The sequence below is a fragment of the Chrysochloris asiatica genome, unplaced genomic scaffold (genome assembly GCF_000296735.1).
Source record: "Chrysochloris asiatica unplaced genomic scaffold, ChrAsi1.0 scaffold00007, whole genome shotgun sequence".
In the NCBI taxonomy this organism is placed as follows: domain Eukaryota; kingdom Metazoa; phylum Chordata; class Mammalia; order Afrosoricida; family Chrysochloridae; genus Chrysochloris; species Chrysochloris asiatica.
In genome coordinates this window covers 25614431-25640853 of record NW_006408525.1, presented here as the reverse complement: position 1 = coordinate 25640853, position 26423 = coordinate 25614431, and the positions used below count along the sequence as shown (strand labels likewise).

The 26423-nt window shown below is 37.3% G+C and overlaps 1 protein-coding gene across 1 annotated transcript in view; it reads left to right on the top strand.

Annotated features, from left to right (window-relative positions):
• The first annotated feature begins 471 nt into the window (after positions 1-471).
• The window catches only part of TOP2A (topoisomerase (DNA) II alpha 170kDa), a 26677-nt gene continuing 725 nt past the window's right edge, over positions 472-26423 (top strand). The window contains exons 1-33 of the mRNA XM_006833670.1: positions 472-492; positions 1125-1280; positions 1477-1567; positions 2710-2773; positions 4079-4224; positions 4308-4405; positions 4836-5048; positions 5383-5556; positions 5750-5851; positions 5938-6075; positions 8512-8650; positions 10202-10359; positions 10607-10732; positions 10949-11059; positions 11194-11299; positions 11392-11501; positions 11919-12011; positions 12431-12545; positions 12649-12770; positions 13514-13662; positions 15342-15573; positions 15726-15860; positions 15999-16199; positions 16553-16748; positions 17833-17924; positions 18017-18169; positions 18295-18378; positions 19050-19232; positions 19705-19795; positions 21919-22068; positions 25111-25231; positions 25374-25417; positions 25841-25981. Of these exons, the coding sequence (XP_006833733.1) occupies positions 472-492; positions 1125-1280; positions 1477-1567; positions 2710-2773; positions 4079-4224; positions 4308-4405; positions 4836-5048; positions 5383-5556; positions 5750-5851; positions 5938-6075; positions 8512-8650; positions 10202-10359; positions 10607-10732; positions 10949-11059; positions 11194-11299; positions 11392-11501; positions 11919-12011; positions 12431-12545; positions 12649-12770; positions 13514-13662; positions 15342-15573; positions 15726-15860; positions 15999-16199; positions 16553-16748; positions 17833-17924; positions 18017-18169; positions 18295-18378; positions 19050-19232; positions 19705-19795; positions 21919-22068; positions 25111-25231; positions 25374-25417; positions 25841-25981 (4255 nt within the window). The remainder of the gene's footprint in view (positions 493-1124; positions 1281-1476; positions 1568-2709; positions 2774-4078; positions 4225-4307; positions 4406-4835; positions 5049-5382; positions 5557-5749; positions 5852-5937; positions 6076-8511; positions 8651-10201; positions 10360-10606; positions 10733-10948; positions 11060-11193; positions 11300-11391; positions 11502-11918; positions 12012-12430; positions 12546-12648; positions 12771-13513; positions 13663-15341; positions 15574-15725; positions 15861-15998; positions 16200-16552; positions 16749-17832; positions 17925-18016; positions 18170-18294; positions 18379-19049; positions 19233-19704; positions 19796-21918; positions 22069-25110; positions 25232-25373; positions 25418-25840; positions 25982-26423) is intronic.

The following is a 26423-nucleotide window of genomic DNA, read 5'->3' as shown; positions in this document are numbered from 1 at the left end:
AAATAGCCTTTACAGGCTTGCTTCCCACAGAACGAGCCCCTCAGGCAACACCTTCCCGCTTCCACAGCTTGCCTCTCCTGTTCCTCCCGAAAAGAAAAAAATAACGCCTCCTCATTGGCCAGATTCCCTGTCAGTCTCTCCGCTAACGATTTGGAGTGGTGCCTTTTGAAAACTCTAGTCTCACCTCCCTTTTCTAAATGGCTAATTCGAACAGGCCCAAATAACTAAGCCGCTCATAAGTGACTATGAAACACCAGCGACGATTGGTTCTTCTTGTTGGAGCCGGAAAGAAAGAGTCAGGGATTGGCTTATCTGGTTTGGGCGGGCTAGAGGAAGGTTCAAATGGGGCCTGGCGAGCTCGCCTAACCGACGTGTGTCTGTGGAGAAGTAGCTTGGCGTTCCCTAATCGTCTCGTGGCTCTCGCCGGTTTGGTCGCTTGCAGGGTTCTCGAGCCCTCTCACGACCGTCACCATGGAGGTGTCACCACTGCAGGTACTGCTCGCGGAAGGGCCGGGTGGTAGAGCCTTGGCGTGGTGCGAGCATCTCCGGCGGCCCGAGAGGGGTGAGGAGGGTTTCTGGGCCCTGCGGCGGCCGGGGAGCCCCGGCTCTCCTTCAGCGCTCCCTGAGAGGCTGAGAGCCCGTCTTCTCTGTGGACCCCTATTTCCCGGGCGCTGGGTGATCGGGAGCAGGCGAGACCCCCTGGTAGCGTCAGTACTGACCCGCTACCCGCCAAACCGGCCGAATCCCGGTCCATCTGTACCACGAAGGCCCGTGCGGTCCTCGCGTTCCCCGGAAGCGGCCTGGGATGGCGCTGATACCGGCAGATGCTGAGCCGGCCGCAGGGTTCCCATCGCGACCCCTTGGGCTCCGTTAGGGTCCTGCCTGGATCCCAAATGCCAGCGTGGTCACGGGATGTCCCCAAACGACTGCTGCCGGGGGTGGGGGGTGGGGGCGTTTGTGGCACAGTTGCCCCCATTGCCGTGTGGGTACAAAATCCCCTCCAAACCTCCTCGAAGACGCACTCGGCTAGCGTGGGTGCCACCTTAGCCTTGGGGTCGACATTTTTGTTCATCGTTGTCTGTGGGAAAACCTAACCTGACAAATCTCTTGTTTGCTATTGCTAGCCTGTCAATGAAAACATGCAAATCCAAAAAACAAAGAAAAATGAAGATGCCAAGAAAAGACTGTCTATTGAAAGGATCTATCAGAAGAAAACGCAACTGGAACATATTTTGCTGCGCCCAGACACCTACATTGGCTCTGTGGAATTGGTAACCCAGGTAAAAACCAAGTGCATGAAAGTCTGTAATTTTGCAAATGCATTTCCTACACTTGGCGCAGCCTGATGGCCACTGGAACTGGCCTTCGCGAACTTGTTTGTGTGGCAGTGTTAATCCAAAAGACTAGAAATCACAATGATAAAACAGTCAAGAGAGCAAAAACCAAAATAACTGCATTTCTTTGCTTTATTTCTAGCAAATGTGGGTTTACGATGAAGATGTTGGCATTAACTACAGGGACGTCACTTTTGTTCCTGGTTTATACAAAATATATGACGAGATTCTAGGTGAGTAAATTCTTTCAGCTAAAGATAATACAAGTCAAAATGCTCACAAGTATCACTCCTGTCAAAGCCTTTGTGATCCGAGCACCTGTCATTTGGAATATTAGTTGACTCTTGAACAAGGCTGGGGTTAGGGACAGAGTCGAAAGTCTGCATGTAACTTCTCACTCCCCCATAACTTAATTCTGATAGTCTACTGTTGAGCTGAAGCCTTACCAATAAAGTAAACAGTTAACACAGTATAATTTGTGTTGTACTGCACCCACTTAAGGAGAGCCCTGGTGTGGCACTGTATAGCATAAGCTCTGGACTGCGAACCTCAAGATCAGTGGATCCCAGAATACCCTGTACAGGGTTGCTATGAGTCGGAACAGACTCGATGGTACTTCACAACAAGTACTAGCATAAAAGCTGCATTTCAATATGAGATTAAAAGTTATTTCACAAAAAGGACATCATTTTCACACTTGGCTGGGGTAGTTGTGGAAATGACTTCATGAACTTTCCTTTTTTGCAATGTCTTTATGCTGGATTTATTTATCATGAAATGGTTAATGGGCAGCTATAGCTGCAGATTTGAATCTATAATACATATCAAACAATTTAACTTTTTATTGTTAATAGTATTTCCAGTTTCACTAGTGGCACTTCATGTGGGCCCTAGCATGTTATTCAAGGTGTATAGTATAGTACAAAACACAAAAATATATGAGAACCACAAGAGGTTGCTTTTTACTGAAATGTGCAATTTCCTAAAGAGACAAAATGCTTCTATAGAGATGATTTTTAAAACCACAGATAAAGTGGACCCATGCATTTCGAGTCAACTATAGTTGGCAAAGTGGAGCCCAGGAAATTGAATGCTTTTCTAGAATTGGACAAAAATTGCTAAATTAACACCTTTTAATGGTACTCCTAAGAAACCTCCGTGGCACTGTAGGATAACCACCAGGTCATAGCAATTCTTTGGAAGAAAGATGTAAAGATTAACATCTTCAGAAACCCTATACAGGGTCTCTGAGTCAGAATCGACTGGTTTTGAAATGTTATACCTGTGTGTGTTGCTTGGGATTTTTTTTTCCTACGTCTTAAAAGAATGCTTTTGAGAATAGTTTAATTTCTGACATTATTTTATTATCTTTCAGTCAATGCTGCGGACAACAAGCAAAGGGATCCAAAAATGTCTTGCATCAGAGTCACAATTGACCCGTATGTCTTTTTGTATAGTCTTTTATTTGATATACATTGTCAGTGTTATTCCTAGTTGCATTTACTTTTATTGCTAGTGAAGTTAACTTTTTTTTTAATCACAAGTTTGCAAAAGTACAGAAAAACAACATTAAAATGAACACCTTTGAAACCCACTATCTAGATCCAACAGTTATTGACATTTTGTCATACCATTTTGCTCCAACTATGTTTGGTTTTTTTTCTGTTTTTCTTGAATACTTTAACAAGTGTTTAAGTATTCTGATGTCTTAACTTTTTCGCAAGATGTTACTCAAATAATAAACGAGCAGGTGGTGGTAGAGAATAATTTTATCTTAATATTTCTGGTTAGAAATGCTGGGTGTCCCTTTGTGGTTGGTCAGGGTGCTTATTATTAGTCTGGCCACTTAGGAAGTAAACGATACTTTAGATTATTTTTGACGAACTTGGATAATATCCCCAGGAACTTGAAATAACTCTTTCAGAAGTATCATTGAGTTCGATTTAATTTGTCTATTCTTTACAGGTACTATGTAGTACTGTTATGTACTATGTAGGATAAAAGCCATAATGTGCATCCAGTTATAACTAAAATACTCAGATATCTTGTCTTCTGAAAGTTAACCTAAAATAATAAGTCCGTGTTTTCAGTATTTTATTGGTTAGTAGACCAGGTGGTTATTGCTAATGTTTTTCCCTTTTATATTGCTTTGTAATATTGCTTGTTTGGTAGGAACACTAAAAGAACTAGAGGACTACAAATATTTCCAACCTTTGTCCCTTTTTTTCCATTTGGAATCATTTCCCTTTGTTTATGCTAACATTTAATTTTTTCTCGTGTTTTTAGACATTATCAGTGTCTGCCCAAATATTGAAAAAGGTTAAGTTTTGTTTTTGTATTATTTATCTTTCCTTTGGGAATGCAGTGGCCCCATATGATAAGCACTGGACTGCGAACCACAAGGTGCACAACTCAAGACTGCCAGCCCCTCTGTAGGAGAAAGATGAGGCATTCTACTACAAAGATTTAAAGCCTCTGAAACCCTGTGCATGGTTGCGATGAGTCAGAACTGACTCAATGGCACTTAACAACAATCTTTTCCATCTCCTTTGGTATATTGATACTCCTGAAAAATAGCATAGTAGGAAAGGTAGTTCATGCTGAGTTTCTAAAGACATATGAGAAAGAATCAGGAAATTTGAGATTTGTGAATTTCTCTTATTTTAAAAATATCACTATTTAAATATAAAAGTGGTATTAGCTTAATGTTTATTTTACATGAAAACTTTAATCTGTTTTCTTAGGGAAAACAATTTAATTAGTATATGGAATAATGGAAAAGGAATTCCTGTTGTGGAACACAAAGTTGAGAAGATGTATGTCCCAGCTCTCATCTTTGGACAGCTCCTAACTTCTAGTAACTATGATGATGATGAAAAGAAAGTAACAGGTAGAGTATTGAGGAAAATTTTTTTTTTTAAACCTACGTTGCTGGGAAAATACATCTTTTAAATTTTTTTAACTATTTCCCAGGTGGTCGAAATGGCTATGGAGCCAAATTGTGTAATATATTCAGTACCAAATTCACTGTGGAAACAGCTAGTAAAGAATACAAGAAAAAGTTCAAACAGGTGAGTAAATAAGGATCTTATGTCTTGGTTATCAAATATACCACAGCAATTTATGATGGCATTGGTTTGATTTGATGTAATTTATAAATTATTAAATTGTGATAAAGTATTCTTGAAAATAACTATTGGGAGCACAGTGGCTCCATACAATAAGTACTGGACTGCAAACCACAAGGTCATGATCCAAGCCCACCAGCCTCTCCATGGTAGAAAGAAGAGGCTTTCTGCTCCTGCAAAGATTTAAAGCCTTAGAAACCTTATACAGGATCCCTATGAATCATAACCAGTTTGACTGCACTTAACTACAACCACAAAGAGTGGGAAGCTATTCTTGAAAATAACTTTCTAAGGCTTGTAAATTTGCATGGTTTATTTCTAGTTTGTGAAATGACTTGAGTTTTTCACCTTCCCTATTCTCTTAACTTCATAGACATGGATGCATAACATGGGGAAAGCTGGTGAGATGGAACTCAAGCCCTTTAGTGGAGAGGATTATACATGTATCACCTTCCAGCCTGATTTGTCTAAGTTTAAAATGCAAAGCTTGGACAAAGATATTGTTGCATTGATGGTTAGAAGAGCATATGATATTGCTGGATCCACTAAAGATGTCAAAGTCTTTCTCAATGGACATACACTGCCAGTAAGTATTCTCTAGGCGTGAAGGGTAAGTAATATGGGAAATTGTAATCATTATCAAGTACATAGTTGACTGTTCCTATCATATGTTTTTCTTACCACATCTCAGATATGTTCCTGAAAAAAATGATAGATACCATTTCCTTATTCATCTCACTTTAAACTTACTAATTCTTTTTCAAAGAGGCACCTAAATAAATCATTATATGTCCTTGTTTGATAACTAATCATGACCATTATTTTATTAGTTTTGAAACATTTTCATAGTCTATTTTTAAGTCTACCTTTTATATTCTGGGTTTGTTGGTTTTTTTAATACCATCATTAATTCTGTACAGGTAAAAGGATTCCGTAGCTATGTGGACATGTATTTGAAGGATAAGGTAGATGAAACTGGCAACCCATTGAAAGTTATCCATGAACAAGTGAACCACAGGTGGGAAGTGTGCTTAACAATGAGTGAAAAAGGTTTTCAGCAAATGAGCTTTGTCAACAGTATTGCTACTTCTAAGGTAATTTTATTCTTGAATTATTAATTATGACATCTTTTCATATAAGTTTTATTGATGTTAATATATTAAATGAACTTGGCTATTTGGTTATGTTGGTATAAAGAAAACTAAGTTTGTTGTTTTGGTTTTTAATGTTCAAATACTATAATTTTAAGCGCACTAGGCTTTACCCTTTGGTATATTTGCTCCTCAGGGTGGCAGGCATGTTGACTATGTAGCTGACCAGATAGTGGCTAAACTTGTTGAAGTTGTGAAGAAGAAGAACAAGGGTGGTGTTGCCGTAAAAGCGCATCAGGTATGATATTTTAGCAGATTTCTTTTTCAAAAGAACAAGCTATAAAGGATGACTACATTTTTAGTTAATATCAACTTTTATTGCAGGTGAAAAATCACATGTGGATTTTTGTGAATGCCTTAATTGAAAACCCAACCTTTGACTCTCAGACAAAGGAAAACATGACTTTACAGGTCAAGAACTTTGGATCTACATGCCAATTAAGTGAAAAATTCATCAAAGCTGTGAGTACATAGAGGAAAATAAAAATCAAAATGCCTTTATTTTCCATTACAGAAATATCCTTCTATACTGGATTTATCTAGTTCTTCTTAATCTGAAACAGAAATTAAAAATAGCTCTTACCTCACTGGTTGGTCTTACCAGGCAGGAACTTAGTTACAGTTATATATGTTTCCCAGTTATATTTAGCTCAGAACACTTCCAAACTCACTCAGTTTGTCTAACTTCTGCCCTACTAGACATCTTCACTTGATTGCCATTAAGGTTGCTCTCAGTCAACACATCCAAAACCAAATTACTCTACATTCACTGAATCCTATACAGTGAGCTCCCTGTCCCACAACAAGCAAAACTATTTCCTTTTATAGTCAAAGGAATCCCTGGGTGGTACAAGTTCACTTGCTCAGCTGCTGACTGAAAGGTTGACATTTTAAGGGACCTCAGAAGAAAGGTCAGGTGATCTGCTTAGAAACTCTGGAATACAGTTCTGTGAGACACATGTGGTTGCCATGAATCTGAATGAACTCAGTGGCATCTGGTTTTATCATGTGAAAAGGCACTAACCAACCAAGTCTAGGAGCTGTCTGTTTATCCCTCTCTCTCCTCTCTAATCCAACTAATAATCATTTTTTGGATTCTAAAGTAACTTCCTACTATCATCACTTTTCTAGATTACTATATATTCTATCCTTTCTTTGCAACACTCTTGTGTGATCTTTTTATGTTAAAACATAACTTTTTTTCTCTTCACACTCTTAGTTATCTTGTACTGCTATAAAAAAATTTCCACAAGTAGGTTGGCTTTAACAAATTTATTTTCTCACAGTTTAGGAGGCTGGAAGCCTGAAGTCGGGGCACCAGTTCTAGGGAAAGGTCCTTGTCTCTTTTCACCATCTGTGTGCCTAATGTTTCTTGGAGATCTATGTGTCTTTACATCAATCTTTCCCTGGGCAGCCCCCTCCCAGCTCTTTTCTCATGATAGTAGTGAGGTCGCTTAACTTCTCTGCCCTCTTCTCATAAGATAAAAGGCGGTGGCTTAAATCCTACCCTTTTGTAAGGCTGTGACTCAACACTCCACACTGATGCTGTCTCATTAACAAAAAGGGTAGGGTTTACAAACCTCACAACGTGGAAGACAATCTCACAATAGGGGGACTCATGGCCCAGCCGAGTTGACACATATTTAGGGGACCCAGTTCAACTTAGAAATCTTATTTTTGAAGTATAAATTCCCCAATTTGGCCAACAAAACTCTGACTCATTCTAACTCCCACCTTGCCTCACCTCATGACAATTTGTTCTTGCTATGTTGTCCAAGTCTCATTTATACTGACTTTCATTTCTCAAATGCTTTATTTCTTCCCTTTTGCAAAAAATGGTGCCAAACCATCCCTCCCACAGCACTCAGCTGGGTTCCATAATTCACTGTAATAACCATATAGAACTCAGGCATCGTTCTCACAGTTATGGGGTTTATTAGGGAAAGTAAACAGGTTACAATTCAGGATCAGAAATTCTGAGAGAAATTTTTCTAGTCAGCAGGGTACAGGCAGGCCTCTCTTTGAAGAACTTGGCTGTCTTAAGACCCACTTACCCCTTGGCGTCTGCCCTGCTTCAACAATGTTACAAAGTTCTTTTAGGGCTGCTAAAGGGACACTCCACTCACAATAAGCCTCAGTCTGAAACACTCAGCTCTAACTCTGTGGGTCAGCAAATCTAGTTCCCCAATTAAGTGCTTGGAGGCACCCCACTCCACAAACAAGCTTCCTAAAAGGCATTCAGCTTTACTTGCTCACACCATGGGCCAGGAATGCCGCCATTCTCACTTGTTCTCTGACTTTTGATTCTGCTGCTGCTCTTGCTCCTCCACTGTTATAGTTCTCTATCCCTAGGTTGAGGAGGTGTTCAATGCATGGGGAGCCAAAGATCAGGCTTCACTCCCAACTCTTCTTTCTTGACAACAGTGAGAGTCCCCATTCTGCTTCTGAGATGGCTCCCTTTATACCTAGCAAGGTGGCAAACTTGACCAATCACAGTTAGTCCTGTTAACAGTCACTCCCAGCTGAATCACATAACCCATTCACATCTTTCTCACCTTACTCGTGGTACCTATCATCAGGAAAAATGCATTTGGTGGGAGTTTATAAAGATTGTGGCTAAAAGAGACATTAAATAATTCAGGGCATGGCATTGTCCTTAGAGCTTTTCATATGCCAGTCACTTTGCCTCAAATGCTTTTTACTTGACTGTTTTAGATCTTAAGCCTATTTCCTTATAAAAACTTACTTTCCACGTCTCCCCCAACTAATTTGGTTCCTGTATAACATTGGAATTATATGTAGCACAGTTCTTTTACCAAGGTGTGATGGGGGTGGGTGGGTGTGAGTTCACTTATATTCTAGATTTCTGATCCCTAATATGAAGCTTCTCATTTCCAGGCAATTGGCTGTGGTATTGTAGAAAGCATACTAAACTGGGTAAAGTTTAAGGCCCAGGTCCAGTTAAACAAGAAATGTTCTGCTGTAAAACATAACAGAATCAAGGGAATTCCCAAACTTGACGATGCCAACGATGCAGGTATACATTTAATAATAATGTTTCCAAAGTTTAAATCTTGTAGTTCAATTTGTTTTATTCGGTTTGATTTTGTTTACAATATAAATTTTTGTTTTAGACTTCATAAGTAACCTTGCTAATAGCAAGTCAGCAGTTAAAACCACCAGCTGCACTCAGGAACCCTATACAAGGTCACTGTGAGTCAGAACCAACTCAACAGTACTTAACAACAACAATAACAATTGCCCATTTGGGAGCACAGTGGCTCCATACAATAAGCACTGGACTGCTAACAAGGTTCACGGTTCAAACCCACCAGCTGTTCTGCATGAGATAGATGAGGCTTTCTGTTCCCTCAAAGATTTAAAGCCTCGGAAACCCTACACTTGCAAGGATTGTTGTTGTTAAGTGTCATCGAGTCGGATCCGACCCATAGCGATCCTATACAGGGTTTCCGAGGAGCAACTGGTGAGCTTGAACCACTGACCTTGCAGTTCAAACAGCTTTGCAGTCTGGCACATTAACCCACAGCGCCACACCAGGACTCCTACAAGGGTAGGAAACCTTTTCTCTACCAAAATGTATAATAGCATTTGCAGGCCGTTCAAAATTAATTGACTTAAGACTTGTTATTGTTCTGAATTTCTATCAAGTCAATTCCGACCCATAGTAACCCTGTATAGGGTTTTCTAGGAGCACCTGGTAAGCTTGAACTGCCGATGTTGTGGTTCAAATGGACCTTGCAGTGTAGCACATTAACCCACAGTGCCACACCAGAACTCCATAGCCTGCTGTATTTGGTCAAACATTTAATTAACTCATCCCTAATGTGATGGCCTGGTGTGGCACTGTGGGATAAAGCAAAGGACTACAAGGTTGGTTTGAACTACAAGGTCGGCAGCTCAAACTCACCAGCTGCTCCTCGGAAACCTATATAATGTCACCATCTTGATAGCAACAATGTGATGGTTGGAACTGCAGTTGCCTTGGCAGCCAGACCAAATGATTTCACTATAAGGCCTACCGGCTGGGTGTTTCTGATCCCTGATGTAAGGGTCACTGTGAGTCCAAACCGATTCAATGGCACTAAATAGCACTGACCATTTGAAAGGTGCCCTGGTGGCACAGAAGTTTAAGCACTGTACTGCTAACCAAATGGTTAGCGGGTTCAAACCGGGTAAACCACTCTGTGGGAGACCAGTGAGGTGGTCTGCTTCCATTCAGATTTACAGCTTCGAAACCCTATTCTGGCCTATAGGGTAAACTACGAGTTGGTGTTGACTCAATAGCAGTGAGTTTTGTTTTGGATTCTACTGATGATTTAAATCACTGTCAACATTTAGCTGTTGTAAATAATGCTGAGGTGATTGGTTTTGTGTATAAAACAAGAATCTTTGTAGAGTGATCTTGTTAAGTGCATTAAGGTATTTTAATAATTATTTTATACCTAAGTAAACTTATTATGAATTATAAATTATCTGTGTTTTATCACGAGGCTACTACCGTGTCTGAGTTAGTATGTTTGAAGCTCAAATATATGTGCTAGTATTAATTGTTGGACTTCAATTTTAGGTGGCCGAAACTCTACTGATTGTACACTTATCCTAACTGAAGGAGACTCGGCTAAAACTCTGGCTGTTTCAGGTCTTGGTGTGGTTGGGAGAGACAAGTATGGGGTTTTTCCTCTTAGAGGAAAAATTCTCAATGTTCGAGAAGCTTCTCATAAGCAGGTAGAATAAATTTCTTTATAATGCAAGACTTCATGCTTATATTTCATTCCTTCATTAGGCATTTTGAAATATACTTTATACAGTTTTTGTTGTTACTTTATGAAATTGGGTACATTGCATCTTATCTAACATCTTCAGGGCTTACTAAAACATAGACAAAACTGAAAATACTGGAGTATAAGAAAATCTAAGCATTCTATACTGTTGTATATCTTTATTATTTTGAAAATTGTATATTCTGTTTCAGATCATGGAAAATGCTGAAATTAACAATATCATTAAGATTGTGGGTCTTCAGTACAAGAAAAACTATGAAGACGAAGATTCACTGAAGACTCTTCGTTATGGGAGGATAATGATTATGACAGATCAGGTCAGATTTGTTCTTAGATATTTCCAATTTTGTACTAAATTTGGACTCATGTTTTATTGTGGCATATTATATGTATAAATTAAGTGAGTGAATTTGAAGAGCTGTATTTTAATCCCGGTAGAAGATTTTTTTTTTGAGAAATTACCAGTAGGTCAATCATAATTTCTTTTATTTCTAAACAATTCTCATGTGCTTTGGCTTTTCAAATATTTTTAGGACCAAGACGGTTCACATATTAAAGGCTTGCTGATTAATTTTATCCATCACAACTGGCCTTCTCTTTTAAGACATCGTTTTCTGGAGGAATTTATCACCCCCATTGTAAAGGTATACTAATTTCCAATATATTGCAAATGATAGTTTAAGGCTCTCCTATACATATATGTGATCCCAGAATGTGTGGGGAGAGAGAGGAGGACGCAGCAGTGTAGAAAGCCACACCAATGTGCTCTTTACCACAGGTATCTAAAAATAAACAAGAAATGGCATTCTATAGTCTTCCTGAATTTGAAGAGTGGAAAAGTTCTACTCCAAACCATAAAAAATGGAAAGTCAAGTATTACAAAGGTTTGTCATGCTATTAATGCAGAACTTCTCATTTTTTGTATTATACTACTATATAAGATTATACAGGGTAACTTGGTCTCTTGGTTTTGTAGGTTTGGGCACCAGCACATCAAAAGAAGCTAAAGAATACTTTGCAGATATGAAAAGACACCGGATTCAATTCAAGTATTCTGGACCTGAAGATGATGCTGCGATCAGCCTGGTAAGTTTTGTGTTATATTTCATATTGCTTTAACTAGTCATTCCAAATATTTAAATTGTTTTACAAGAGTATTTTATATAATAGGGAGCATTGTGGCTCCATACAATAAGCACTGGACTGCGAGTCATAAGGCCCGCAGTTCGAGCCCTCCACGTGCTCTGCGGGAGAAAGATGAGGTTTTCTGCTCCCTCATATATTTTGAAGTCTTGGAAATCCCATACAGAGTTGCTACAAGTCAGAACCAACTCCACAGCACTAAAGAACAATTTTATATAATATTTCTAGTAGCAATACCACTGAAAAAGGGACCAGATACTTTAGAAAACTGAGGTTTTATTGTTGCCTATTAACTTTTTTTTTTCTTACAGAAGAGGTTTTTTTGGAATCTTATTAGTGCCTTTGTCATCTTCTTTGTAGGCCTTTAGCAAAAAACAAATAGATGATCGAAAGGAATGGTTAACTCATTTCATGGAAGATAGAAGACAACGAAAATTGCTTGGCCTTCCAGAGGTAAAAGTTGTAAATATATCCCACCAAACTTATTATTTTGCTATAGGAAGGAATACTGTTATAGCAAATTAAAATTAATCAGTTATTTATTTTCGTTATTTTAATATATAATAGTTAATATAATTCTATATTTTTGTAGTACTTAATGTTAACGTGAAACTTACAGTTCTTGAGAGTCTTATTTATTTTTGTGTTAAGCATTGTTAAGACCAGGGTCTTTTTTCAATACCTTATTTTTGTTGTTGAGACTATACACAGTCAGAACATGTACCAACGTAAGTTTCTACATGTACAATTCAGTAATATTGATTACATTCTTCAAGTTGTACTATCATCAAACCCTTTTTTTCTGGGTTGTTCCTCTAGGATCAGTGTACTTTTTAAAAATTTTCAACTATAAAATTTTTTTGATCCCTCAGGATTACTTGTATGGGCAGACTACCACATATCTAACCTACAATGACTTTATAAACAAGGAGCTGATCTTGTTCTCAAATTCTGATAATGAGAGATCTATCCCATCTATGGTAGATGGTGAGTTCCAGACTGTTAATCTATTTTTATCATAAGATAGAAATCAATGCTCAGAAATGGGTAAATTGAGAATACTAATATTTGCCATTCTTTGATCTTAAAGGTTTGAAGCCAGGTCAGAGAAAGGTTTTGTTTACTTGTTTCAAACGGAATGACAAGCGAGAAGTGAAGGTTGCCCAGTTAGCTGGGTCAGTTGCTGAGATGTCTTCTTACCATCATGGTGAGGTAAACACACACTATATTTCACGAAAGCATTATAGCAGAAAGACCTGCAAAATTGTCTAACCACTTTTTAGAAAGTGTGAGCCATCATAAAGAGCAATCTGGTATGATCTAACTAAAGTATGTGTGTGCATACCCTTCAACCCAACAATTCTAGTTATAGAAGTAATCTTAGGGTTCTATAACTTCTAGTTATAGAAGTAAACTTATGAGTGTGTGAGGATGTATGTTCAAAGATATTTAACAGTGTTATTATCACTTTGTGATGCTAAAATTTAGATACCCATAATGTTCATCACTGGAAAACTGTTATATAATTGTGACACATCAGTAATTTAGCTTAAGTATTCTTTTTTAGCCAGAGGGCTAGCACAAAGAAATATAAAGTGGTACATTCCGCAATAGAAATGAGTAATATTATAATACAAAGGTAACCAGTGTTGTAACACAAAGGAGCAAAGTATTTCATTCTTCTGGGGGTGAGGTGAGGAAGGGGGAAACATTTGAGCTATTCCTTCAGGGATGAGTAGGACTTAATAAGTAGAAGTTATTGGAAGGCAAGAGCCTTCTGAACTTGGATCAGAGGTTTTAAGTTTAGGACTGCTGTTGTATATTAATCCCAGACAAGTCATTAAACATCTGAACCTTATGAAAGCTTAATGGAATTATAGTGAGGCTTGTATGGATATGTATTCGTAAAAATATACTAATCAGATAAGGAGTCTTTTTTTTTTTCCCCCTTCTAGATGTCACTAATGATGACCATTATCAATTTGGCTCAGAATTTTGTGGGCAGCAATAATCTAAACCTCTTGCAGCCTATTGGTCAGTTTGGTACGAGGCTGCATGGTGGCAAGGATTCTGCTAGTCCTCGATACATCTTCACAATGCTCAGGTAAGTATACTTTTAATTTCTAGTGAAATTGCTCTTTCCAATTTTGAACCAGTGTGTGAGAGTTGACAATAATAACAAGTATTCACTGTAGCCAAATGTGCTTTTGATACAGATGCTTGAATCATTAATTTTTCTAACTCATTAAAGTTTAATTGTGCTACTCTTCGTGGCACTGTGGGCTAATGTATCAGACTGCAAAGTCGGTGGTTCAAGATCACCAGCTGCTCTTTGCAAGCCCTGTACAGGGTTGCTATGGGTCAGAATTGATTCAACAGCACTTAACAACAACATTCTTTGCAATAAGCCAAACCTACTGCCACCAAGTCAATTCTGACTCTTAATGATCTTGTATAGGATTTCCGAGGCTGTAAATCTTTCAGAAGCAGAATACCTTATCTTTCTCCCAGAGAGCAGCTGGTGGATTTGAACTGCTAACCTTGTGGTTTACAGTTTAGTGCTTATCCTTTAGTACCACCAAGGCAGAAAGTCAAAATCTTACTTCAACCTGATAGCCATAGCTTTTTTGTAACCCTTGATTTCTTGCCAAGCTAAAAGTTTGTACTTCCATTTCTTATACTTTCTTTCTTCATAAAGAAGAACAGTAGTAAATTTTGCCCCTCTGGAGACATTTGGCCATGTCTGGAGATATTTTTTATTGTCATGACTAGGGAGATAGGTGCTACATAGCATGTTGTGAGCAGAGACCAAGGATATTACTAATCATTCAAGCAATGCATGGAAAAGCCTCCTACAACAATAAATTACCCAGCCCAAAATGTCTATAGTATGAAGGTTGAGAGATCCTAGGATTGGGTTTTGAGTAAAGAAGAGTTTAATTCTTAATGACACATTTGAAATTATACTTCTTTTTTAAAAGTTCATGGAAACAGTGCATTATCAGTGATCAGTTCTCAACCTTTATGCAATACAACGTAGTTGATTACTCCATCCTTGAAACTCTTCTTTATACTTGGTCTCTGAGGATTCTAATGGTTCTTTTCTCTTTATTAATCATAATTCCTTAGACTAAAATCTAGCATTGCCTTGGACTTCTTTTCACTAATCTGTCCAGTCCATCAGAAAATCCTACAAGCTTTTCATTGGGGAAATGTCCAGGATATGATGACTCCCATTGCTACTACCTTGTTCCAAGATTCATCTAGACTTTTGTTAATAGTCTTCCTTTCTTTCTTCTAGTCTGCCTGCTACTTCTTTTAGAGTAAAATCTAAAGCCTTTATTTCAGCTGCTAGGCCCTTTGTGATCTGTAACCCCACACATTATCTTTGGGTTTTGTCTCAGTATCTCAGCTTAAGCCACAATGACCTCTTATTATGGATACTACTCCCCCTTCAGGGTCTTTTGCTTACTGAACCTTTGTTCATAACAGTCTTTCTCCCAGTATTTTCATGGTTCCTTCCCTCAGTTTCTTCTCTCTGTTCAACTGTTATCCTATCAGAAAACCCTTCCTTTCCCTTAGTATTATTCACTATTACCTAGTTTATTCATTGCTATGTTCCTAGCACACAAAATATTCAGTAAATATCACTGAAAGCATACTAATCAGCAAGTAAAGCTAAGGTAAATTTCATGTATAGGTATGAGATAACATTCTTCCAACAAAAATTAAATTTCAAAGCCAATATTTTTGTAAAATAAACTCTGTTATTGTTTTATTTAGCACTTTGGCTCGGTTACTGTTTCCACCAAAAGATGATCACACATTAAAGTTCTTATATGATGACAACCAACGTGTTGAGCCTGAATGGTACATTCCTATTATACCCATGGTCCTGATAAATGGTGCTGAAGGAATCGGTACTGGGTGGTCCTGCAAAATCCCCAACTTTGATGTTCGTGAAGTTGTAAATAATATCAGGCGATTGATGGATGGAGAAGAACCTTTGCCAATGGTAATTATTCTGGGTGCCTTAGGAGCTGTAGTTTCCCTTTGGGTTTCAAAGAGGACACAAATATAACATTCTTTAATATTAAATAAAGTAATTCATAACTATTGTGATTTTTGTCTTGAGTATCACCATTCTTTTGTTAAATGTCAATTTAGCTTCCGAGCTACAAGAACTTCAAGGGTACTATTGAAGAACTGGCGTCAAATCAGTATGTGATTAGTGGCGAAGTGGCTATTCTTAATTCTACAACCATTGAAATCTCAGAGCTTCCCATCAGAACATGGACCCAGGTAAATAATTTGGATTTCTTTCTTCACTTTTTGCTAGAGGGGTGGGAGTGATACTCTTTTTTTTTTTTTTTTCTATTGGTTATTGAATATTGAGGACCCTGTTTCAGAAATTTACAAAAGGATTGTTTCTTTCTTTAGACCTATAAAGAACAAGTTCTAGAGCCCATGTTGAATGGCACTGAGAAGACACCACCTCTCATAACAGACTATAGGGAGTACCATACAGATACCACTGTGAAGTTTGTTGTCAAGATGACTGAAGAAAAACTAGCAGAGGCAGAGAGAGTTGGATTACACAAAGTCTTCAAGCTCCAAACTAGTCTTACATGCAACTCTATGGTATGTGTCATAATGAGAGGAAGATATGTTTTTTCAATGATCTCTTTGTTTTTGTTGTTAATGTGCTATTGAGTCAGTTCCGGCTCATAGCTGCCACCCTGTATGGGGTTTCCAAGGCTATAAATCTTTGGACAAGCAAAAAGTCTTAACTTTCTCCCTCAGAGTAGTTTGATACGTTTGAACCACCGACCTTGTGGTTCACAGTCCAGTATTTACCCCACAGAGCCATCGCATTCCCAAATAATCTTAGGCTACTTTTATGTTTTTAATCAATAGTCATTTCTTTAAAGCTAGTTTAATAGACTTTAACCAGTTTATTTGTTCCTGGCTCTAATCTTGTTTTTCTTTTTTAGGTGCTTTTTGACCATGTAGGCTGTTTAAAGAAATATGACACAGCATTGGATATTCTAAGAGACTTCTTTGAACTTAGGCTTAAATATTATGGATTACGAAAAGAATGGCTTCTAGGAATGCTTGGTGCTGAATCTGCTAAACTGAACAATCAAGCTCGCTTTATCTTAGAGAAGATAGATGGCAAAATAATCATTGGTATGGTTTTGGAATAATAAACTACCTTTACTGAAATTATAATCATGCCAAACTTCCTTTAAACATTTTTTGGTGAGAATATGGTACAAAAGCACAAAATCTATTTAGGTCAGCTGATCACTTATACAAGCATTCCTTTCAAATACCAGGCCAGGTATTAGTAGTTTGAGAGCAATCACTTTTACTGGAGTGATCATCTTGAGACACCAAGATTTAGTTAACATTTAGATAGGAAAAGAATTGAAAGTTAAGAGAGAATCTAGAGGAAAAAAATCTGATATGAGGGGTAGGGTGAGGGAAGCACAAACAAAGATTATAAATGATTATAAATGTTGTCAAAACTAGAAGAATCCAATACTAGAGGCTTTGTTTTGTTTTAATTCTGGAAGAGTTCTGACTGAAGTTAGAGTTTAAGGAGAGACTTAAGAGAAATAGCTCAGCTATGGCTAGAGAGCTAAGTTGGAAATAGGAAAGCTAGATACTTTAATGGACTATGGATTTTTATACTAACACATCGGCTCAGCCCTCCCCCTAACTTCACAGATATTGCTTAAGGAAAGGCTAAAATGAATAAAGTTGGAAATATCTCAAAGAAAAATGTAAATACACTCAGTTGACTCAGATTTAGGAAATAAAAGGGTCTGTCTAGTCTTTGTAAAGAATATAAAGGGGACTGAAAGTGTGATTTGTGTCAAGTTACTTGATAAAGGTAGAATTCTGAACCATGTTTTATATATATAAATATACCTAGAACTCTCAATATCCCTCAAAAATAAAATGAATTGACTTGCAATACTAGTCATTGAGTTAGTACAGTAAAGGGGAATGTATAATGGAGGACTGTAATCAGGAAAAATCTGCTTTTGGGTGGGTGGCAAGAAAATGTTGCCAAACCAATGATAAAACAAAAAAACCAGGGAGTATAATTGAGAGAGGTTTCTCTTTATAAGAAAGAAAGATTAAGTATCAGGATGTATAAATTTATTCAAGACAGAAAAGATTCATTTCAGTTTTAACATAATATGGTAAAACATTATCCTAGAATACTGTTGAAAGCCATTCTCTTTTATATTTTTTTGAATAGAAAACAAACCTAAGAAAGAATTAATTAAAGTTCTGATTCAGAGGGGATATGATTCGGATCCTGTGAAGGCCTGGAAAGAAGCTCAGCAAAAGGTAATCTCTTGGTTAGCATTTTTCTGTATTGCTACACCCTGCATAGCCTGTCTGCATTTCCTGCTAAAAGCACAATTCCTTTTCACCTTTAGGTTCCAGATGAAGAAGAGAATGAAGACAGTGATGATGAAAAGAGGGATTCTGTAACAGATTCTGGACCAACCTTCAATTACCTTCTTGATATGCCTCTTTGGTATCTAACCAAGGAGAAGAAAGATGAACTGTGCAAACTAAGAAATGAAAAAGTAAGTTGTGTAGTACATATTGCTTAGAAATATTCTAATAGTAAATATAAAAATGTAATCATCCTATGCATGAAAATGTGGTTTGTACATAGAAATTAACTCAAGTTTCTGGTTACCTTATAAAGGAGCAAGAGCTGGAGACATTAAAGAGACAGAGTCCATCAGATTTGTGGAAAGAAGATTTGGCTGTTTTTGTTGAACAACTAGAGGTGTGTAGAGATTTTCTTCATGAAATAATTTATTCTAAGAGGCTACATTCCAAGCCAACATATCAAAGACCAGATAATTGAATATTAAGTCGAATAATATGAATGATGCCAGGAAATATACTACACAGAAGTTTTTAGATAAGGAAGGAACAGGAGTTGTTGATTTTTGACAACAGGGAAGGCTCCATGAGAGGTGAGGAGATTCACGAGTTTAGATGTGGAGTAAAACCACCCTCAGTTCCCCAAGTCTGTTTGAAAAGATCAGGCAGACTTTTACTCCTTGAAATCCCCTAGTAGCGTTTAATGGTCAGCATTATTTTAGCATAAGAAAGTTTTATGTCACAGATTAAACTAAATGTCTTAAGATTAAAAGACTTCAATGTGGATGTCCAACTCATTGTAACTGATTAGTTGGATATATGAGTTTTTTCAAAAAGTACCTAGATCTTTTATTTTTAACTTTATTTCCCATCTCCACATGCCCCTTTTCAAAGAATGCTTTAATTAAAATTTCACAATTGATATACTTAGTTATTGCACCGTTGATTGCAAATTTATCTTCAGATCTAACAAAATGGGTTAAACTGTTCAGTTCTATCCCTGTAAAGCAATAATCAGTGTTTTAATGTCTTTGTTACCTTACAAACTTCCTTTGTACATTTCTTTTGTAGATTGTTGAAGCCAAGGAAAAACAAGATGAACAAATAGGACTTCCTGGGAAAGGGGGGAAAGGAAAGGGAAAAAAAGTACAACAGGCCGAAGTTTTGCCTTCTCCATGTGGCAAGAGAGTCATCCCCCGAGTGACCATAGAGATGAAAGCAGAAGCAGAAAAGAAAATTAAAAGGAAAATTAAGGTAATATTCTTGAGAATTTTATACATAAAACACTTTAAATATTATATTTCCACATAAAATTGGACACTTTTTGGCACTTGACTTTTAAATAGCTAAGCTGCTAATCAAGATCAGTTCAAATCTATCAGCTCTGCAGGAGAAAGGTTTCGGCTCCTGTAAAGATTTACAGTTTGGGAAACCCTATACAAGGTTGCCATAAGTCAGAACCTCACTCAGTGAGCACACAACCACCACCACTACCAATCTATAGTCCTACATTCTCTTATTTTCTGATGAAAGGTCTAAAATTTGTGTAGGTTTTTTTTTAGGGAATCTACATATCTCAAAATAAAAGTATCTAAAGATATTCTTGACAAAATTTTAGTAGGAGCTAAAATCTAAGTAATCTCATTATGCTAACTAAACATGGGTACTTACCCATGTTATTCCAAATGTTTTAACAGATTTTGACTACTTTTGTCTTATCTTTCAGAGTGAAAATACAGAAGGAAGTCCTCAAGAGGCCAATATAGAACCAGATGGCCTAAAACAGAGATTAGAGAAGAAACAGAAAAAAGAACCAGGTAATTTTTGTTTTAAGGAAAATGTATAAAATTGAGACTAGATTGTTGTCTAGCACGTTCTATATCGATGTTCAATGAATTCTTTAGTTGGATTGAGTAATATAAAGGAAGGTTATGTCTGCAGTATACTTGAGCCTCCTAATGTTCTTAGAATTTGATTCATTTTTTAAAAAATCATCTTGTAGTGAAACATTTTGTTTATTTGGTACTTTGAATTCCTTAGTTGAGATATAGTTTATTAGATTTTACTTTCTAGCCAATCTTAGATTTCTGTACATACAATTAGTAGTATATTTGCCTTCCTGACAGCAATCATTATAATTTGGCCATGATTGTATTATCCCTAGGATTCATCACCATGCCTGGCATGTAGTTTAACACTTATTCAGTGAATTCAATAGAATTCTATTAACAACTATCATGAATTTATTAAGTATCTACTTATATTTTACTTGGAAGAAAGGCCTGGTAATAACTTCTGAAAAATCAGCCACTGGCAAACACATGGAATACAGTTCTACTCTGATACATGTGCAGTCTCTATGGGTTGAAAAGGCTCAATAGTAATTAGTACTGATTTTTAACATCTTTTTTGAAACATAATTCATATACCATAAAATCAGTTCATTTTAGAACATATCCACAATGAATATCCATTAGCAGTCATTCCCCGTTTTCAAATCATCAGCAACTTCCTCTTCCCCCCATCACCACCAGCCCAAGATAACTAATCTACTTTCTGTTTTTCAGATTTGCCTATTCTGATCATATAAATTGAATCCTTCCAAATATGGCCCTATTTGACTGGTTTCTTTCACTTAGCATAATGTTTTCAAGGCTCATCAATGTGGTGGTGTATACTAGTACTTAATGCTATTTTGTTGCCAGATAATATTCCATTGTTGAGATTTTTTTATTCATTTATCAGATGGGCATTCGAATATCCATTTTTGGCTCTTAAAAAGAATGCTGCTGTGAACATTTGTATATAAGTTTTTACATAGACTTATATATTTCCACATCTCAAAAATATGCCTAGGAGTGGAATTGCTGCGTCCAATATGGCTGGACTTATTTTGCATTCCCTCCAACAATGTATGGGGGGGGTTTGATTGTAGCCATCTTGTTCAGTGCTGTGAGTTTGAAATGCAGTGTAACTATGAGTCAGAACCAACTCAACGGCACAAAACATTGGCTAATGAAAGCAGCCCTACTGATGCAATGAGTAAGTACTTGCTGCTACCTAAAAGGTGAGAGATGTGAATCTACCAGCAGTCTGCTGCCACCAACACTGGAATCCTGTCCTATAGGGTCACTATGAGTCAGAATCAATCCAATAACACACACCATTGGCGAATAATGAGTATCTTTCCTTGTGCTTATTAGCCATTTGCATATCTTTGGAGAAATGTCTATTCATATCCTTGGTCCATTTTTCATTTGGCTTATTTATATGTTCTAGATACATGTTCCTTAATCAGATGCATGATTTACAAATATCTTTTCCCATTTAGTCTAATTCGTGTTGGTTTTTATGTATAGTTTAAGAAAAGGAAACCACCTTCATATTAAACGTTAAGCTATATTTATAGACACCCCATGCCCCCATACTACCAATCAGTGTTCTAGGATAAGCACTGGGCTGTTTACTGCCTGGTTGGTGGTTCAAACCTGCCAACTGCTTCTCGGAAATGCTACACAGGGTCACTGTGAGTTGGAACCGAATCAATGGCACATAACAACAACAAACTCTGTAAAATTATATCTTGCATTACACTGTAGCACACATATTTATTTACTAGATTAGATGACCAAGCTAGAAACTCCTCAAGAATAAGGATTATGGTTTCTGCTCAACATTGTGTTACCAGTACTAGCACAATGCTCAATTAATATTTGAAAGGAGGATGAAGAAAAGATGGGAAAAAAGTGAATCTAAGAATACATGTATTGTTTTAAGTGTCATTGAGTCAGTTTCATCTCATAGTGACTTTATAGGGTTTCCAGGGAGTGGTTTCTGGGTTTAAACTGCCATCCTTGTGTTTCAACCTTCCAGTGATAATCCTACAGTACCACCCTAGGATTCCAAGAATATATATGTCATTAATCTCTCTGTCTTCAAGGTACCAAGACAAAGAAACAAACTACCTTGCCATTTAAACCAATCAAAAAAGGAAAGAAGAGAAATCCCTGGTCTGATTCAGAATCAGATATGAGTGGTAATGAAAGCAACTTTGATATCCCTCCACGAGAAACAGAACCCCGGAGAGCAGGTAAGGAAGACTGGTAAATATGTTAGAGATTCTTTAGGTTTTGAATAACAAATATATAAGAGAATTAAAAGATAAGGGAATTTTCCCACGAATTTTTTTCAAATCCCCTCCTACTTTATGGTACTTAAACCAAGAAGATGGAAGGAATACACAGAGAGTCACTGTACCAAAAAGAAATGGTTGATGTTCAGTCATTTCAAGAGGTAGCATATGATCAAGAGCCAATGATACTGAAGGAGGAAGTCTAAGGTGCATTGAAGGAATTGGCAAAGAACAAGGCACCAGGAATTGATGGAATACTGAAATAATTCAAGAAAGTGAGGCGGCACAGGAGGCACTCACTCATCTATGCCAAGAAATTTGGAAGACAGCTATCTGACCAACTGATTAGAAGAGGTTTGTGTTTGTGCCCATCCCAAAGAGAGGTGACCCAACAGAAAGCAGAAATCATAGGACAATATCTGATATCCCATGCAAGTAAAGTTTTATTAAAAGTAATACAGAAATGGCTGCAAGCATACATTGACAGAGAACTTCCAGAGGTTCAAGCCAGATTCAGAAGAGGACATGGAATGAGGGATATCATAGCTGATATCTGAAGGATCTTGGCTGAAAGCAGAGAATATCAGAAAGATGTGTACCTGTGCTTTATTGACTACGCAAAGGCTTTCAATTGTGTGGATCATGACGAGTTATGGACAACGTTGTAAAGTATGAGTATTCTAGAACACTTAATTGTGCTCATGAGGAATCTGTACATGAACCAAGAGGCAGTTTGAGCAGAACATGGAAATACCGAATGGTTTAAAGTTAAGAAAGATGTGCAACAGCATTGTATTCTTTCATATGCTAATCAAATAATCTGAGAACCTGGGTTATATGAAGAATCAGAATTGGAGGAAGACTCATTAACAACCTGTGATATGGAGATGATACAATCTTGCTTGCTGACAGTGAAGATTTAAAATATTTATTGATGAAGATCAAGAGCACAGCCTTTGGTATGGATTGCATCTCAATGTAAAGAAAAAAATCCTCACCACTGAACTAATAAACAACATTCTTATCAACAGAGAAAAGACTGAAGTTGTCAAAGACTTCATTCTTCTTGGAACAACTATGAACACTCATGGCAACAGCAGTCAAGAAATCAAGCGACATATTGCATTAGGCAAATCTGCTGCACAAGACCTTTTTAAAGTGTTGAAGAGCAAAGATGTCAGCCTTGGTATTTTCAATAACTTCATATGCATATGAAAGCTGGACAGTGAATAAGGAAGACTGTATAAGAACTGATGCTTTTGAGTTATGGTGTTGGAGGAGACTACTGAAAGTGCCATGGGCTGCCAAAAGAACCAACAGATCTGTGTTAGAAGAAGTGCAGCCAGAGTGCTCCTTGGAAGCCAGGATGGCCAAACTTGGTCTCTCATACTTCAGACATATTGTCAGGAGGGACCAGTTGCTGGAGAAGGATATCATGTTTGGTAAGGTGGAGGGTCAGAGAAAAAGAGGAAGACCCCCAGTGAGATGGATTTGCAAAGTAGCAGCATTAGTGGGCTCAAACATGGCAACAATAGTGAGGTTGGCCCAGGATCAGGCAGTGTTTTGTTCTGTTGTGCACAGGGTCAGTACCAACTCAATGGTACCTAATAACAAATCCCAGAAATTCCTATGCCTAAGAACAGTAATTGTTGGAAAATATGGCCTTGGTGATAGAAACAATGCAAAACAGCATAAAAGATTACTATCCACATGGACCTCACAAGATGGAATACGCAGAAATCAAATTGACTACATCTGTGGAAAGAGACAGTAGAAAGACCCCATGTTGTTTTTGTTAAGTGCTGTTGAGTCGATTCCAATCCATAGCGACCCTGTATATGATTTCCAAGGAGTGACTGGTGTGCTAGAACCACCGACCTTGCAGTTTTAACAACTTTGCAGTCTGACTCATTAGCCCACAGTGCCACACCAGGATTCCCCCATTTCATCAGCCAAAACAAGGCTTGGGGCAGACTGTGGAACAGACCATCAATTGCTCATATGCAAGTTCAGGCTGAAGCTGAAGAAAATTAAAACAAGTCCTCAATGGGAGCCAAAACATGACCTTGAACATATCCCATCTGAATGTCGAGATCATCTCAAGAACAGATTTTGATGCAATAGACACTAAAGACCAAAAGTCCAGAAGAGTTGTGGGATGACATCAAGAACATCATATAGGAAGAAAGCAAAAAGGTCATTAAGAAGACAAGAGAGAAGGAAAAGACCAAAATAGATGTCAGAAGAGACTCTGAAACTTGCTCTCCAGTGTAGAGATGCTAAAGCAAATGGAAGAAGTGAGAAGGTAAAAGAGCTGAACAGAAAATGCCCAAAGGTCAGCTCAAGAAGACAAATATTATAGCAAAATGTGCAAAGACCTGGAGTTAGAAAACCAAAAAGAAGATCCTGCTCAGCATTTCTCAAGCTGAGGGAACTGAAGAAAAATTCAAACCTCAACTTGAATTATTAAAGGATTCTATGGGCAAAATATTGAATGAATGATGCAGAAAGCATCAAAAGAAAATGAAAGGAATGTTAAAGGTACCATGGACTTCCAGAAAAACAAATCTATATTGGAAGAAGTACAACCAGACTGCTCCTTGGAAGCCAGGATGGCCAAACTTAGTCTCTCCTAGTTTAGACAGAATATTAGAAGGGACCAGAGTCCCTTGAGAGAAAGGATATCATGTTTGGTAAAGTAGAGGGTCAGTGTAAAAGAGAAAGATCCCCAACGAAATGGATTGGCACAGTGGCAATGGCAATGGGCTCAAATGTAGCAACAATTATGAAGATGGCACAGGACTGGGCAGTGTTTCATTCTGTTGTACATAAGGTCACTGAGCCGCTACCGACTCAATAGTACCTAACAACAGCAGTAATTATATTAAAACTTTGGAGAACTAAAATATCTTATAGGTCATGAAATGTTATGTTAATCTATAGATTAAATATTTTCTCCTATTACCCTTTTTGATTCTTTGCATATATTTGTTTAAATAGCAAAACCCAAATTCATAATGGATTTTGATTCCGAGGAAGAGTTCTCAGATTTTGATGAAACTCAAGATGAAGATTTTGTCCCATCAAAAGATAGTCCACCTAAGGCTAAAACTTCCCCAAAGTGAGTACAGTATCTGATATGGGTTTTATTGTGTTAATTTTTTTTAATAGTGGATATACTCTTTATTAATACAAGAGTGTTTGCTGTATTTCAAATAGACTTATTGTTATTTAACAATAGAAATTTTATTTTTCTATTCTAGACATACTACCAAAGAACTAAAGACACAGAGCAGTGTCAAATCAGGTATGTGATTAAGTAAAAACAGTGAGATTTTGTTTTAGTGAGGCATTCAGAACTAACTGGTTTCTAATCCTGGCTACCTTATTAATTATATGTCCGTGGACAAATCACAGCCTTTCTGGGATTCATGCTTATTCCTCCTTAAAATGTGAGGAAGGCAGTGTTAACTGTCCCCCCAATCATACATATGTAAAAGTTTCATAAACAGGCATGAACATTTTCAAATTCAAAATCTTTCCTATGATTTTACTAATTTAAATTTTCTAGTAATTTTCCAAGCACTGCCCTTAAAAGTAAAGTTAGGTTCAAGTTATAAGAGGATGTTTTAAGTATTCCAGAAAAGTCAAGAGTTAGCATAGGATAGCAGAAACAGTAAGTGGATTTTCATGTTTTGTTTATATGTATTACTTTTCTTTCCATTTGAAGTAATGGATCTTGATGCTAATGATGCTAAGGATAACACAGCACTTTCTTCAAGCTCTCCGACTGCTGATTTACCAGCGGAAACTAAAACTACAAAACCAGCTTCTAAAAAGACTGTGACAGTGAAGACGACAGCAGCAAAAAGTAAGCCTGAATCTTTGAGATGGGTGACTATTGGGCTTAACTAACTAGCTACTGCAAATCAATTTCAATTTTTTTAGCAATATTCAAATTGAACCTTTACAAATGGAAGCAATTCTTTTTAGGTAATTATAATTAAAATTGGTATTCAAAGGGTTTAAAATCAGCATGTTTCTATAAAGTGCCAACCTTATGTAGCTATGAAAGAGAATTTTTAAGCAGTTTTAAATGTTTAATGTACAGCATATTGTCTGTGGAGGGGAGAAATAACTGCTTAAGAATACTTTTGATTCTCTACTATATTTTCAGCTGTATGAGATTGTCTTTCCACGTGTTAAACGTAAACAATGAGAATGAGTGGGTTGCTAAGGAAGTTCACACTGAGGGAAATTCATCTTAAGAGTGGCCATGACACCAAGCCCCTATGGGCCCAAGCGTTGTTGAC